General features: G+C 38.0%; 1 protein-coding gene across 1 annotated transcript in view; it reads right to left on the minus strand.

The window, feature by feature from the left end:
* zgc:172282 (leucine-rich repeat and fibronectin type III domain-containing protein 1-like protein) overlaps nucleotides 1–13460 on the minus strand; it is a 115671-nt gene that overhangs the window by 14468 nt on the left and 87743 nt on the right. Inside the window, exons 3-5 of the mRNA XM_051665410.1 lie at nucleotides 9625–10232; nucleotides 6807–6920; nucleotides 6122–6431 (exon numbers count right to left, since the gene is read on the minus strand). Coding sequence (XP_051521370.1) covers nucleotides 6853–6920; nucleotides 9625–10232 — 676 coding nt within the window. The 3' untranslated portion in view covers nucleotides 6122–6431; nucleotides 6807–6852. The remainder of the gene's footprint in view (nucleotides 1–6121; nucleotides 6432–6806; nucleotides 6921–9624; nucleotides 10233–13460) is intronic.

Genomic DNA, 13460 nt, shown 5'->3' on the forward strand with positions numbered 1-13460 from the left:
CAAAAGAACCTAGCCATGAGTCATATGTTCATGAATCAGGCTACGCTGTTCGCGCTGTATGTTTTATTCTGTATATTCAAAAGAACTGGCTTATAAGAGTCATTTGTTCGGGAATCTGACTACACGGGGTGCTCTCTGTTTCTCGCTGTAGTTAGTTGCAGTCCTACCAAATGGTAGCGCAGAAAACATTGTCAGAGTATTTTAGCACTGTGTACGCACCACATCGAAGGAAAAATGCATGTTCAACAACATGTTCAACAACCGTTAATGTAACCGTAAGTCATACAAATCTTTTTTTTTTTTTGGTACTTTTTTAAATAATACAACCTTTTTCCAAACCCAGACCTCACTAATGCTTATGTGTCTGAGTGGGGGCCAATCCCTGTAGCCACATTCCAACATCTAGTGAAAAGCCTTCAGAGTGGAAGAGTGGAAGCTGTTGTAGCAGCAAAGGGAGGACCAACTCCTGGTCAATGCTCATGGTTTTGAAATGAAATGTTCAACAAGCACATTTGGTTTGGGTGTTTACTTTTGGTTATGATGTGTATGTTGATGTGCTAGTTTGTGGCCTATTCAAAAATCGAGATCTAAAAGATGGTCCCTTTTCTTTCTTGATTCACAGCTTTCAGCTTGAAACTGGGAAATAAACAACTCAATCCATCTTAACTTTGCCTTACACTTTGTCCAGTCGAACTTTTATGTGGTCTCGTTTCTCAAAGTCATGGACAGCATAAGGTTTGATTTTGTGGTCAATAGACGAGTGAAACCCCAATCGTTGTCCTGTCAGTTTTTCATTGTTGGCTCTTTTAACTGCCAGACTCTTGATCCGATTCTCGCTGATTGCGTATGACATTGGAATAAAACACTCTTTTTTTTTTCAGAGTAAGGTCACACACACCCTGTCCACACACATCTTTAAACTCGATCAATATTTTATCAAGTGACTTACAAATTAATCGAATGAGAAAAGTGTTTGAGTGCCGTTTATTCCCTGACAACAAACTGTAGAAATAAAATTATGAACACACCACTGGGAACATCTATATCTTCACTTGCGTGCCAACCACTATATGTACCGTTCTATGTTTGTGTGTGTAACATTCCCTGGTGCATTTTGTTTGCGTGCAGCATTCACTTTTTTTTTTTTTTTCTTTATTTGACATGCTGTGTCAAACCCTCCCTTCCAAACAGCACCAAGCTTTGTGGAGGAATTTTTAGCAACATTTAAGACTCTAGCAAAAAAAACCACCAGTAGAGTCAATTATTCATGGGACTGTTGCACTGCTTCAGAGCTTGAAACAAATCCACACATCCAACTGCATGCTTCACCTATTCACCACCTTGCAGCACAAACTGAACACTCATCCACAGGCTTGGGGAGTAACGGATTACTTGTAATGGCGTTAGGTTATCAGGATACAAAAAAATAGGTAACTGTAATCCGTAACATTTACATAAAAAAAATTGTAATCAGATTACAGTTACATAAAAAAATGAGATTACTGTCAGGATTGCAAGTTTTAATTACTGACAAAAGAAATATTGAATTTTCCTGACATAAAGTGGTACACACAGCTGTTTGTTTAGAGTGAGAGATGGTTTAGATGCTGGTTTTCTTCGGGTTTTCTCTCATGACTCACTTGAGTCAGGAGCGCCTCCTACTGTCGCATGCGCAAATAACACCTGTCTCATATCAGCACTCTGCTCTCGAGGCAAACAGCTGCTTCATCACAATGGCCACAGAAGAACATGCATTATTATCTTGGAAATTTCGACAATATTCGCTTTTTAAAAGAGAAAAACGAAACAACATTAAAGTTCAGTGGAATTTATGCCTTCCAGCTATGAAGATGCTCTCATTATACAAGGACCTGAGAATATAAAGGTAATAAGAGCCACACAGAAATCCCATTAGCTAGGTTAGCTAAAATTAGTTAATATTAAAATGTGTTAAAATGAGTTAGCCTTACTGCTCATAGAAATCCCTGGTTTGCATGGTTGCAAATGTGAACTGTATTAGCCAGGACGTCCTGTATGTTGTTCCATATTGAAGCTGAAAAAATGACCCCAGGTGAACCGTACTTAAACCTTCATCATTTAAATAAAAGTTTTGAATACAACAACAATACAAATATCAACTGAAAACATACCCCTGGAAAACCTGCTATGACTTTCTTTCCTTTTTCATCCCTGATCATTATTAACAAATCCAAATTGTACAAATAAATACCAAATTAATCGAAAATGTGTTTTAAGTTCTTAGGAAAGGAAGTTCAATGAAGAATGTATCTGATTTTGATCAATTATTGTTGAGAACAGTTCAAATGTCTGGGTGAGGGAGACATTCTGGCAAATGTAACATGTTCAACACTTATAGTAATTAGGAATATGTAATTGAAAAGACACACTAAATGTTTAAATCTGTTTTGATCTATTATTTAAAACTATATTATTTAGCTCATTTTCTGTTTTCTTGGTAGAGTGCAGTGTACATGTTCCTTTTCCTTAGATATAATAACAGCTACAACAGTACTCATAATATTACTCAAATATGTTCTGTTTGCATTCAAGGCATAATTTAAAGTTTTAGAGACCATATTGATTTGATCTTAACTTTATTTACATATGTGCCCTTGTGGTAATTCAAAAGAAATGAAAAGTAATAAAACGGCATTACTTTCATATTAATGTAATTGGATTACATCACAGATTACATTACTGATTACATTTATTGTTAAGTAAAATGTAATCTGTAACAGATTACACTAAAAGTAATCCTCCCAACCCTGCTCATCCATTATAACGTCTGCGTGACTTCTAACCATGAATAAGGGGAAACATTAGAATACTAGGCATTCACTGTGACCTTAAATACAGGCATTTGTTGGCAATCACAGCCAATACTGTGGGAAGAAATGCAGGTACTGATTTTGCAACACTCAATGTAATTATTTTTCCACACGAGTGATCATGAGTTCCCTATCTGTCACTCACTCGACGTTGTGTCGATGTAGTGACACTAGGGGTCACTCTTGGGAGCCCGAAACACCTCTGCTTATTTGAAAAAAGGCCAATGAGAATTAGCCAGTGGAATTTGCATGCCACTCCACACATACGGGTATAAAAGGAGCTGGTATGCAACCACTCATTCAGATTTTCTCTTCGGAGCCGAGCGGTTCTATTCATTGAAGCTGAATTCATCCGCGAAGTTTATTCGCCTCATTTGCTGGATTCTACAGCGCATTTCAGCGGCTTCTCCCCCTCTGCATCCATGGAGTGCAGAGAACGCCCCTGGGCGCTTCGGCAGAAACAACTAAAAGAGTATATTCTAAAAAAGAATATATTTTCTTTCTAAAATAACAGCACACACGGAACGTCTTGTTAAAGAGGTTTGTGTGTTATTCCTGGTTGCAGTCGTTATCTCTCTGCTTCTGACAGCCACGATCGTTGTCTTACGTGTCTGGGCGCTGCCCACGTGGAGACATCGTTCGTGGATGGGTCTTGTCCTCATTGCGAGAACATGACCATGGCAACGTTGCGGTTGCGGCTTGCATTCATAAGAAAGCAAGCCACCCCAGTGGCTCCCCGCCTCGGTCCTTCTACCTATGGGTATGAGGCCGTGCCGGTTAGCACTGGGGGCGATTAGGGGACCTCAACGGGACCACCTCTGCCGGGTATCCCCCCACGGACCTCCCATTCCCCAGCACGCTCGCTTGCCCCGGTCGGGTGCTCGGACGAGATCGCTGGCTCATCTCAGGGTGAGTTCGACCTCTCGTTCGGAGCCCGGGAAGAAGACGAGTTATCGAGCGCAGCATCGGAGAGCAGGCTCATCCAGTCAGACGCAGAGGCTTCGACTGGGCTTCCTCCTTTGGGAATGGTCCCCCAGTCCCAGGCCGACGCGGAAATGACGGACATGCTTTCCTGGGCGGCGAGTGTTGGGCTAGAGTGGAACCCTCCACTCTCCCCTGAACCCTCGCGGCTCGACGATTGGTTCCTGGGCTCCGGGCACCGCCCACGGCCACGCCCCGCCCCCATTCATTTCTTCCTGGAAGTGCATGAGGAGCTGACAAGATCGTGGGAGGCACCTTTTACTGCCCGGTCCTGGTCTTTCAGCTCCCCTGCTCTCGCTACCCTCGATGGTGGAGCGGCCAGGGGGTATTCAGTGATCCCCCAGGTGGATAAGGCGCTCGTGGTGCACTTGTGTCCGCAACACCCGTCCAGGGCCTGTAGGTTTTCATCGTCCCTGATGGCTAAGGCCTACAGTGCTGCTGGACAAGCCGCCTCCGCCCTGCACGCCATGGCTCTCCTGCAAGTACCTCTTGCTCTCCAGGCAACGAAGGTCACCGCACGGTCTCTCGGGCAGGCAATGTCCACCCTGCTGGTCCAGGATCACCACCTTTGGCTCAACTTGGTTGAGATGCAAGAGGCTGACAAGGCACGGTTCCTTGACGCCCCCATCTCCCAGGTTGGCCTAATCTGCGACACCGTCGAGGACTTTGTGGGCATGTATGCTCCCATTGCATGTCACAACATTTGTACCTTATGCAGACAGAGTATTAAAGGGATAGTTCACCCAAAAATGAAAATTCAGAACTCTGCAGACAGATTTTGCCTCCACCAGTCCACAATATCAATTGGTGAACTTTGGTATAATATCGGTAACACTTGTAATTTGTAATTTGTTTGCCATTTGAATAAATGCTATTAATTGCCATTAAAATTAAAAGCATCTAATAAATGGGAAAAAATATTTATGTTCATTGTTAACATTACATTAAAGCAATATCACACAAGCAAGAGTGCTGTACGGTCCTATATCAACACTGTCGTGATTTGGCCACAGTCGACACAGTTCAACTAACAAGTAAAAATAAATGGGGAAAAACTAAGAACTGTCACAAAAAAACGCACTTGTGCATGGAACTACTTTCTTACGCCACAGATCAGTATTTGCTGTTGCTAGTTCAAAAGATGCAACCAAGCCTCCATTACTATTTCCAAAACATCACTTTAGAACTAGTAATGACGGCTTGGGCTGTTTCTTACAAGGTATTGGAGAAAAAAAAGATGTGTGTGTGTTAGAGAGAGAGAGAGAGAGAGAGAGAGAGAAAGACCGATTGAGCATGTGCAATTACCTGCATCTGTCGCGACTTCCAAGCAGATATGAACAGTAAAGCTATAGCTGTTTATCAGCTTGCTGAAGATAATGGAATTTTGGTCAAATACATTCTATTTTCTCTGTGTAAAAATAGCTGTCCGAGCGGAGTCCTCCCTGAGTATTTTGCGGTAGACGATTTTGTTCTCTCCTCCGCCATGTTGAATGTTTACAATCTCCTCCCAACGTGGAAACTCCGGTAGACAGGCACCTTGAGTATGTTACATCGTCTGTTGTGTCTCTCAGCTGTGATATGATGCTGAAGCTGTTAGTTTAACTCTATTTCCCAGCTGTATTGTAGTGGTAATCCAAGTGGTCATGGAGTGAGAGACAATGCCGATGACTTCAAAGAAACAGCTCACTGACTGACATAACTGACTCAGTCAACTTAACTGGCTCACAACACGTTCAAATGGTCTTTTGTCGCCACCTGCTGGCTAAAATCTTTAATGTCACAATCAAAAACGAAAAGACATTCATCTAGCTGCTTTTTGACATCTGTGCTGTTCTTAAACTTTAGTTTAGAATGCCATGAACACAAGTGGAGTGATACAAACAGTAACGCATCTGAGTGCTGATGGTGTGAAACATCAGTGCTCTTGGAACATCTCTTGTCCAATCAGATTTGAGGACCAGAACTAACTGTTGTATTATACAGTATATAATAATGTTTATACAACGGGTCTGTTGAATGCTTGATTCTGATTGGATGACGGACGTTCTAACGTGTGCAATTATTTTTCCAGTAAACTAACGGCTATGAAGTAGTTCAAGGTCTTGACCGCATAACGGTTCCATATCACTTTGCCAAATTATTTTGCCGTACAGGCTTCCACAGCAAAATAACCAATTAAAACAAAGACATTGGTTAAGTAAATCGAATAAGAATGACAAACAATGTATATAATATCCTACATTTATTTCAATTTCGATTGAAATGCGTCCTTGTACTAAATGCATACTCACCCTCCAAGTGAAGTGCCATTCTTGAACCCAGACCATCCAGTAAACAATGCATACTGTACTTGGCAGCAAACACATAGACAGTCCAAGCCGCAGGTGTGTAAAAGGCAATATGTTCCAAAAGCCAGCAATGGAGAAGAAATACTGTATGTGCTCTGTTTCCATTTGATGCAGTAGTGGATTGAGTCCTCAATTATGTCCAGATAGGAAACATAGTCAGTGTGATGAGTGAAAAACTCAAGGGAGAAAGTACAGTAGGGGTTCGGACAAATTATTCCATATTTTTCCCCATAATCTGATGACCTGGTGTGCTCTGGAGGGGGTTGAAAACAGAGAGAGAAAGGCCAACAATAAACAAAACACACTCACAAACCAAGTGAAGTAAAGATGTCTCAGCTGGTACTAAACATTTTCTGGAACTAAAAACAGAATAGTGAAAAAGTGCATCTGCCACACTAAACAGTACTAGGATGTAAAAGAGCTGCTATATGCACCAGGCATGACCATAGAATCTAAGCCAGTCCCCTTGTAAAAATTAAATACAAATTGTGGTTGCTATCTATATCACCCAACATCCCAGTCTTATTATTTCATCTTACTCAGCTCTCTTTCTCTCATACAATCTCAATTATTCACATTCCACATAGCACATGACCGAGGAAGAATAGGAAAGGAAAGATGCCATTACTCTTTAGGGTTGATGGCTGCCTCTTGCGGGACAGCGAAAGGAGTCATCAAATTTTAAAGTCGCTCCAATCTCGTTGAACCTTCTTCTCTTCGCTGACCTGTGGGCTCATCGTGTCTGAGAGTGAAAGAAAAATAGCTGTGAGAGATGGGCAAGGTTGTGTTAGTGACAGGAGAGAGTGGTCTCGTGGCTCACTCGTAAGACCACTCAAGGGCAGTCTGCTTTCTGAGGTGAAGGATGGCATACTGGCTGTGGCAGCAGAAATAGCCATATGACTTATAAGACCTCATGAAATCAAAATAGGAGTTTTGTGGCTTTTAGTTTATGTTTCTTTGAGGCCAACTATATGTTAGTGTACTCTTAATGTTGACTGAATTAATGATACACACATTTAAAATTGACAGATTTTCACTTCCGGACCGAAATGTTCAAGACATTCACAAGCTTTTCAAATTTTTGTACAATAAAATACTTTCTTGAATGAGTATATGATGGCTGTGATGTAAAAGGAAGGCTTTTGGCCATTTATAAATCGGACGATTATATAAAAAATAAACGAAAAAAAAAAAAATGGCTTTCGTCAAGCCATTTCATGGGGCCGTAATTGCAACAGTGTTTTCCACTAAAAGGAAACAAAGGTCAAAGGTGTTAGAAATAAGTAAGGGATAATGTACAGTCAGTATTGCAAAATAAACCCTAACAGGGTGATCAGGACCCCAGCGTGAAGAGGTAATGACTGGCTGATTGTATGTTATCCCACTCATTGCTTGGCTACTTACCATAAAAAATAAATACATAATTAGACATTATATATGATTTAAGTTCAGACTGTTTTATTATTTTAGAATAAAGAGACTGCACAGTATGAGAGATGTGAAACTCGCACAGCGATGTAGAAAATCTTCACTTCCATGCATAATGACACCTGCGGTGTTTAACAAAAATAAGGTGACTATTAAAAATAATAGGCTAACAACAATAGTTATAGATTCATGAAATATGCTTGTTGCTGTATTATTGTAGGTATTATTTTTTTATCAATGTAAAAAAAAAAAAAAAAAAAAAAAAAAGGCCTAATAGAATGCATAAATTTCAGTGTTTTATTTGACTTGTTTTATAAAAAGTTTATTTATATGAAAATGCAAATACAAACTATTGTTCAAAATATTGTGAAGTTTTGAGTTCTGAAACTTACAATATGTTTTTATAGTACAAACTGTCATTCCTCATGTCATGACCCCTTTAAGGTTAATGCTCTTTTGAGTTTTAAATCAACAAAACCAATCTCCTTACCCTAAAACCTAAACCTAACCAATAGTGTCGTAAAAAGCAAATGCGAGATTAAAAAACAATTGCTGAAGCAACCATGTCATGTTGTGGTGCTTCTCAAACACTTTTGGCTCAGATGTTGACTGGTGTGCTCTGCAGGACTCTGGGTTCTTTGCTTTGCAAGTCCAAAACGCTAACAGTTGAGCTAATGTGCAATTTGATTGCATTAGTTGTTTATGTAAATGTAGTTGTTTATGTAATGCAAATGATACTGTATTACCGTACAAGTCCTGTACTACCGTAAAAGTGTATAGATGTCATAAGATAGCATTGTGTAAAGAACCGGGTGAAAAGTAAGAGTTTAAGGACTGATAATCTGCCCTTTTACTCATGATTTATGTGAAAGTAAATAAAACTCGTTGTTATAGTGCCTCTAGTGTTCATTTCACCAGGAAAATGCAGTGTTACTGATCATTCTAGAGTACAACGAGCCAAGTAAAAATCATTTTGCAAAAACGTAGGTGTAAAGTAGTAACGGGATTCTATGAAACCAGGCTAAAATCGGTTGCCTGGGACAATGGTCAGTTATAAAGTTTGGCAGTCATTATACAATAATATTTGAACATGGAGTGCCAGAGAGCTTTGTATTAAAGAGACTTACAGGTGTCTTCCTGATGTGTATGGCGCCTGGGGAAAACAAATTGTCTGCTGGTGCCTTTTGATTTACAAGAAGCAAATGTTTTTCTGTCAAGATCTGATACTAGATGTTCACAACTAATCAGTAGACTGTTTGTTGCACATATGGAAAAGACAATAAATACCACATTTCCAGAGCACTCCAAAACACTGATTCCTCTGATGTATTATGTAATACACACAGCCATTTAATATATTTCTGTGCTATTTATCGAGGGTGTGTTGGTGGGCTGCCATTTTTGGATCCACAGTTCTACAGAAACTCAAGCAAATGGTGATATTTTTTAGAGGTGGCATGCTTTTGCAGACACAATAATGTACATTGAAATTCACATCCTCTGCTAACTTATTTGGCTCATGATTACTTTTAATTCCTAACCATTTGGTGCTTTGTGACTCACAGGATCAGAGGGGAATCATGGATGTTCAACCTCCTGCATCACAAGCTCCTTACTGAATGGATTTGATCAATTATATGATTTAAGGTTGAGGTTCTCTTGAATTCCATTGTCATTCATCTAGAAACTGCAATTACCTGATTGGACCCATAAATCTACATTCCACAAAGGAAAATCACTTTAAGAAATACTTGGACATGGCCCATTGAATCAGGTGAATGGCTCTATTCCTGGCAATAACAGGAATCTATATAGATGCACTCCAAGCTGCAATAAAGTGCACGGGCATTGTTAAAAGCACACTGTTAAGGGGTTATGTGAAATGTGCAATTGCCTGCAAGCAACCTTAAGCATTGTAAATCACAAAAGTAATGTGTGTTAGGGTTTTAATGACACATTCTTTCTCATAATTGCTCAACTTTTTGTTTTGCTCTCTGTTTTAGTCATCTTTTACTTACCTTCAGGCATCTCTATGCTTGTCCCCTCTTTAGGGGACAGAGAAGACCGTCTCTTGAGCTCTATACAAGTCCTGGAATGGTGCCTTTGACTAGGGGACACTATGTCATCAGAGGCCATTGCAGAGTCTGTGACTAGGACTGTGGCTGTGGAGTCTTTTAAACTAGTAGCAGCACATGAAGCCCCCCCTAAACTTGCTCCTGGGACTTCTTGACCCTCCACAATTTTGGAGCTTGAGCGCGGGACCTGCCCCGCTGCTTGCCCCCCATTCGTCTGTGATCGTACGTTCGTCATGGCGGTTCCCTTTGTGGAATCCACCCCATGATGGCTGTAAACTTTATATCTGATCATTAGGATGATGATGAAAACAAGGACAGAAGCCACGATGATGCCTCCGATGATGATGATCATGGTGCCGCCCAGAAAATGGCTGCGCAGCGACTGGCACTGGCTGTATTCTGTCTCCGTTACAAATGTGACGCAGCCCACCTGCCGTGTGGCGGTCAGCGAGGTCAGGCCATCATCATAGACGGCCAACACACACAGATCGTACTCCCGGCCTGATACCAGGTCTCGCACCAGAAAGTCATAAGTCGTGGAGGGAATCATCCTGCAAGGCAAGAGTTGAACATTAGCATGTATTCCACAGATAATACATGAATATAATTAGCATTATACTTGTCCACCAAGTGCATGAAATATCTATGGCCACATTATCAAGAAGAGAGAGTGGGGAAACGTATATCATAATTGTGAAAATTCTGACTACTATTTTAATTTTGAATAATGCATTTAATATATACCTTCAATATTTATTAAATGCATTATTCAAAATTAAAACAGTAGTCAGAATTTTCACAATTATGATATATATATTTACATTTACATTTACTTTTATCCAAAGCGACTTACAAAAGAGGAAAACATAAGCGAATCATCTTAAGGAGACAGTGGTACGAAAAGTGCCGTATTACAAAGTTTCACTAGCATCAGAATAGTATTCAAAACAATATTTTTTTTTCTTTTTGTTTTGGAAAAGATGTGTTTTTAGTCATTTTTTGAAGACAGAGAGTGAGTCAGCTTCACGGATGCAGTTGGGAAGGTCGTTCCACCAACGTGGTATGATGAAGTCGAAAGTATATATATATATATATATATATATATATATATATATATATATATATATATATATATATATATATATACACAGAGTATTTACTGTTTATATATACAGTGCTGGGATGATTACTTTTGGATTACTTTCAACCTAATTCTATTTTATTTTATGTCACATGCATTTGAGTAGGATAATCATTTTAACATAAAAGTAGAGGAAGAAAATGTATTCAATTTTTTTATTACTAACAAAAAGAGCTCCTTGACATTTTTTAAAAAGTGCATTAAACATGAAATAAACATTAAATCTAACAGCAATGACAGTGCCAAAGTTTATGATTCAAAACACTGAGACATCAAGTTCATTTTAAGTGCATAAAACAATAGCAGCATTAAAAACATTAATGGGCATAAAATCAACATAAAATGATCCCAAATTAACAAACAATAATGAACATCAATTCCACCAAGTCACAAAAGGAACAATTGTGTCAGGTTGTATGTCAAGTTTAATGCAATGGACTCCACTGCATCAGCAGCAACAGTAGAGCAATGGGCTTTGTTCCATATTGCTGCACATTTTGCAGTTGAACTATTGTGTACCCTGCAGGCAGGTCTACACAATAGTGTAAAATGATCTAGTTCATTTTAAGTGCATAAAACGAAACATTACATGAACAAACAGTAATGAACATGAAATCAACAGCAATGACATTGCTAGGTCAAAGCTAACAGCTCAAAACTCTTAGACACTTACTTTGAACCCATAATACTTAGTAATAGTCCATCACCTATTCCTTAGCTGAGGTGCATATCCTGTTGTAACATAAAAGGAGCACATGCTCAAAATGTTAATCTGTGAGACTATTGCTCTTTGGAGTAAGAAAGTGATGATACTGATATGAAAATTATCAATATATTATTAACAGTTTACAGCTGTAGCCTTGTTAATATGTAATCATGTAATCTTTAAAAAAGTAACCGTAGTTCAATTACTACAGTATTAAAATGTAATTTAATCTAATTACAATTACTTGATTTTTGTAATCTGATTAAATTATCCAGATTAAATGTAATTTGTTACTACCCAGCACTGTGTTTTATATACACACTACTGGTCAAAAGTTTTGAAACACTTAGTCATTCTTTATTATAATTTTTCTTCACATTTTAGAATAATAGTGAAGTCATCAAAACTATGGAATAACATAAATAGAACTATGGGAATTATGTTGTGACTAAACAAAATCCAAAATAAATCAAAACTGTGTTATGTTTTAGCATCTTCAAAGTAGTCACCCTTTGCCTAGAATTTGCAGACATGTACTCTTGACATTTTCTCAACCAACTTCTTGAGGTATCACCCTGGGATGCTTTTTAAACAGTATTGAAGGAGTTCCCATCTATGCTGAGCACTTATTGGCTGCTTTTCTTTATTATTTGGTCAAAGTCATAAATAAAAAAAATAAAAAAAAAAAAAAAAAAATATTACATTTTAGTTTTATAATGAAATAAATTAATATGGTGGCACAATTATATTTTTGTCTACAAAACTAATTTCAAACATTTAAGCATGCGCCATCAGATCAAAAGATTTTTAAGATCATGAGAATCATTTCAGTCAAGCGTTTCAAAAATTTGACCGGTAGTGTGCATATATATATATATATACAGGGTTGGGAGGGTTACTTGTAATTTGTAATGTATTCCATTAGATTACTCAAGGTCAGTAACGTATTCTAAATACTTTGGATTACTTCTTCAGCACTGGTAGATTTTTTCACTTGTTTTGACTATAAAAACTCTGCCAGTACAGTAAGACAAAATACACATGTTAAAAATACATTCTCTGAAAATCCTAAATATGTTATTCTAAAACAAGATAAATCAAATTGATCTTGTTTTAAAGATTTTTTGATATTTATACAGGAAAACAATACAAAAATGATTATCAAGAATACGATTTTTGCCCTAATATCAAAGGTTTTACTAGAAAAAGAAATTATGATTCAACGTGAATTTTCTTGATAAAAAAATATGATCGTGCCTGGTAACATGTGCATGTAAAATGGCTAGAAATAGCATTTTAGCTTAGTGTAAAGTGACAATTTACACAAGGTTTATTTTTATTTCTTCTGCTCCAAACTTACTTCAAACTTACTTCTCTGTCTGCTCGTATGAATGTAACACATCATAAGAAAGTGTTTCACCGCTGTTCAAATGAACTTTGGATCGCATCATTTATATGTATAAATGTTCTCCACCTGAAAGGACTAAATATTCAATGAAACAAATGACAATAAAATGCAAAGTAATCTCTTCAGTAATCAAAATACTTTTTGAATGTAACTGTATTCTAATTACCAATGATTTAAATTGTAACTATAGTGGAATACAGTTACTTATATTTAGTATTTTAAATACGTATTCCCGTTACATGTATTCCGTTACTCCCCAACACTGTGTATGTATATATATATATATATATATATATATATATATATATATATATATATATATATATATATATATATATTTACGCTACCACTGAGTCTCTCTTCTTGAGACAGAGGGAATTTATTGTCCATTATGTAATATTTTCTACAGGCAAATGTGTATAATTTATTGAAAGGTTCCATCAACACACCAACCGATGTTAAAATCGATACCCTTGACCTTACATTAATTTCCCCTGAAATAAGTGTACCATAAGTGTAAGGTC

Source organism: Myxocyprinus asiaticus, chromosome 31 (assembly GCF_019703515.2).
Source record: "Myxocyprinus asiaticus isolate MX2 ecotype Aquarium Trade chromosome 31, UBuf_Myxa_2, whole genome shotgun sequence".
NCBI classification, from domain to species: domain Eukaryota; kingdom Metazoa; phylum Chordata; class Actinopteri; order Cypriniformes; family Catostomidae; genus Myxocyprinus; species Myxocyprinus asiaticus.